General features: G+C 43.5%; 1 protein-coding gene across 3 annotated transcripts in view; it reads left to right on the top strand.

Moving 5' to 3' along the window:
- Positions 1–3,764, top strand: part of HIF1A (hypoxia inducible factor 1 subunit alpha) — a 67,970-nt gene continuing 64,206 nt past the window's right edge. For all 3 annotated transcript variants that reach the window (XM_082242616.1, XM_082242618.1, XM_082242617.1), the window contains exon 1: positions 1–140. In XM_082242616.1, coding sequence (XP_082098742.1) covers positions 109–140 — 32 coding nt within the window. In that variant the 5' untranslated portion in view covers positions 1–108. The remainder of the gene's footprint in view (positions 141–3,764) is intronic.

Genomic DNA, 3,764 nt, shown 5'->3' on the forward strand with positions numbered 1-3,764 from the left:
ACCAGAGTGGGATTATAACCTCCAGCAGGAGCAGGCCTCAGTGTCCGAGCAACCAGCACCAGACACCGCGCTTGACGGAACTTCGGAGACCTCCTTGCCCCGGCTGGCATGGAGGCAACAGTAGTCACCGACAAGAAAAGGTGAGCGACCCCCCCCCCCCGTGTGTGACCTCCTGGCCCCTCACACCCCCCTCCGCCTGGGCACAGCTCTAGGGGGCGCTACTGAGCAACTCAGGGATCGATAAGTATCACCTGGAATTACCAATAATATCAGACCTGATCACTGATCATCTATACAGACAGCCCCGGCTTCATGACATTGAATGGGATCAATGTCACTGAGGGCAGCCCAGGGAAGGCCCAATACATTGATTATTGATCCAGATATTTATTACAGGGGATTACCTTTATTGTCAGGGATGGCATTGAGGGAGATCAGTGATCAATATTCATTGCAGGACCGATAGGGGTGTCAATACCCCCCCCCCCCCCCCAATATCAGCATTGAATTGTTCCTCATCTGTGCTGCAATCCCTAGAAATATGAACCAGGAAATTGGAGTGTAAATTTCCCCCAGTATAATACTACCTTACCAATCTTTATTATTGATCACTTCCAATATCATCCCTGATCATATCAAGTAGATTATAAGTTTTGCTTTTTTATGGTTAGGGATGACAGAGTTGGGGATCATTGATCAATAACATTGATTGCAGGCCAGGTAAGGCCAAGGACTGGCACTAGGGAGGGATTATTTACACCCCAGTGTTCTGCTTCATGTTGTCATTGATTGATTGATGATCAGTAATATTGATTGCAGGCCAGATAAGGTCCAGTCCAGGACTGACACTAGGGAGGGAATATTTACATTTACACCCCAGTGTTCTTTTTCATGTTGTCATCGATCGATGCTCAGTAATATTGATTGCAGCCCATGAGCTCAGATAAGGTCCAGGACTTTCACCGGTTATTTACACCCCAGTGTTCTGCTTCATGTTGTCAGGGATCAGTCGATGATCAGTAATATTGATTGCAGCCCAGATCAGGTCCAGTCCAGGACTGGCACTAGGGAGGGATTATTTACACCCCAGTGTTCTGCTTCATGTTGTCATCGATCGATGATCAGTAATATTGATTGCAGGCCAGGTAATGTCCAGGACTGTCACCGGTTATTTACATCCCAGTGTTCTGCTTCATGTTGTCAGGGATTGATCGATGATCAGTAATATTGATTGCAGCCCAGATAAGGTCCAGTCCAGGACTGACACTAGGGAGGGATTATTTACATTTACACCCCATTGTTCTGCTTCATGTTGTCATTGATCGATGATCAGTAATATTGATTGCAGGCCAGGTAATGTCCAGGACTGTCACCGGTTATTTACACCCCAGTGTTCTGCTTTATTTTGTTAGGGATGGCATTTAGAGAGATCACTGATCAATAATGCTACTTGCAGGAGTGATAGATGTGTAAATAATGTCTCCCCAAAATTTGCATTGAATTGTTCCTTACCTGAGCTGGAATCAATATTATAGATCGCTTTTGATGTTATCCCTGAAAATAGGAAGTAATAAACAGGAATGTAAATTTCCCCCAATATTAGCCTACCTTACAAATCAATATTATTGGTCACTGATCCCATATGAAACAGAACATATAAGTTCTGCTTTATATGGTCAGAGACGACAACCAGAGGGATCAGTGATCAATATTATTGATTGCAGGCCAGGTAAGGCCAAGGACTGGCACTGCAGGGGAATTGTTTGCACCCCAGTATTCTTCTTTTTGACAGAGATGACATTGAGGGGGGTCAGTGATCAATATTATTAATTGCAGAACTGATAGGGGTGTAAATATTTTCCCATAAAAAATTGGCATTGATTTGTTCCTCACCTACCTATAATTTTATATTATTGATCTATTTCAATGTCATCCCTGAAAATATGAACCAGGAAATAGGAGTGTAAATTTACCTTAATATCAGCCTGACTTACAAATCATTCTTATTGATCACTGATTGCTTCCAATATCATTCCTGATCATATTAAGCAGATATTTTCTGCTTTGTATGGTCAGGGATGGCCTTGGGAGGGATCAGCAAATAATAATATTGATTGTAGTCCAGGTATGGCCCAGCACTGACACTGGGGTGGGTGGGGGGTAATTTACACCCCATTGCTTTGTGTTGTCAGGGATGACTTTGAGAGAGACAAGCAATCATTGCTATTAATTGCAGGACTGATAGGGGTGGAAATAATATCCCCCAATACCGGTCTTGAGTTGCTCCTTACCGGTCCTGCAGTCAGAACTATTGATCGTTCACAATGTCATTCCTGATAACATGAAGCAGGAAATGTAGTTATATAGCGCTGACAATATATGCAGCACATTATATAATGGCCTCATTCACATGGGTGAATTTATCAATGCCTCGTGCAGTGCCATGTTTTACCGGCACAAGGATACACAGGTGTTCCATACATCTCTGTGCCAGCAGTCCAGTTGTTGTCTATTGGGGGACAGCGGCTGCAAGGACACTGCTTCTCCCAATATGAGATCGGGGGAGGGGTGAGCGCAGCCCCAAATGCAACCACATGGATGGCATATTTGGAGCAGCGGCTGTGTCCCAATAGACATGAATGGAACTTACTGTATGAACATGCCTGAACCTCTATGGAGATCCAGTCTGGGCGATAGTGTTGGCTTAGTTGGGCAAGTTGTGCAGCTAATATTTCCAAGGCTGGTATTGGGGGGGGGGGGGGGGGGAGTATAAGCACATCTGAATCCTGATTCAGAACATGAAGTTGGATCAGTGATCAATAAAATTGACTGCAAAACCGCTAAAGCTGACCATATTCTATATGATCAGATTAAACCATCTCCCATAAGTTATGTAATGTAAGGCCCCTTTACAGTGGGGATCGATCCGCTGATCCCCGCTGAGCAGGCGGATGACGGGTCCATCTCCGCTCACTGTGCAGGGACAGACCTGTCAGATCCCCGCTCTCCTCTATGGGAGAGCGGATGAAAACTGACCGCTTGTCAGGGTTTCTATCCGTCTGGATTTCACGGATCGGATAGCAGCGGGTATTAGCAGACATGTCACCGCTGACATCCGCTGCCCCATAGGGGTGCATGGAACATCCGATCAGGTCCGCCTGAAAAACTGACAGACAGATGGACCGGATCGGAAAGCCCGTGTCAAAGGGGCCTAGGGGTCTCTGTGATTGGATAGACATGGTTTGGATTGTATAGGTTTGTTTTCATATTGTATATTTTTTTAGTATATTTAAGTGAGCTTGTACATTTCGATTTGTAGTGTGTATGTCTACTCTAAGTAAATATTCAGAACTAAAAATTCCAAGCACTTATGGCTTTTTTTTTTTACATGGAGTGATATCGGTGATCAATAATATTGATTTTGTAGGGCAAACCAATTGCATGTGTGATTCATATTATTGGGGGAGATCAATAATAATAGTAGGACAGGTAAGGACCGATTCAGAGAGCATTTCTTCACTTTGGGTTAGATCAGTGATCACTAATATTTGATTTTTAGGGCAATCCAAGACCAGTTAAGAGCATATACTGGGGGTGGGGAATAGTTATACTCTTTTTTTTTTTTTTTTTTTTCCTGATTTATATTGCTAGTGATCATATTAGGTAGGATCAATAATATCATTGTATGGCAGGTAAGGACCAATTCACAGTTGGCAAGTCCTTGTCATAACATTGTAGAATGAGTCATCAATAATATTGATTGT

Source organism: Pelophylax lessonae (assembly GCF_965119305.1).
Source record: "Pelophylax lessonae genome assembly, chromosome: 13".
Lineage (NCBI taxonomy): Eukaryota > Metazoa > Chordata > Amphibia > Anura > Ranidae > Pelophylax > Pelophylax lessonae.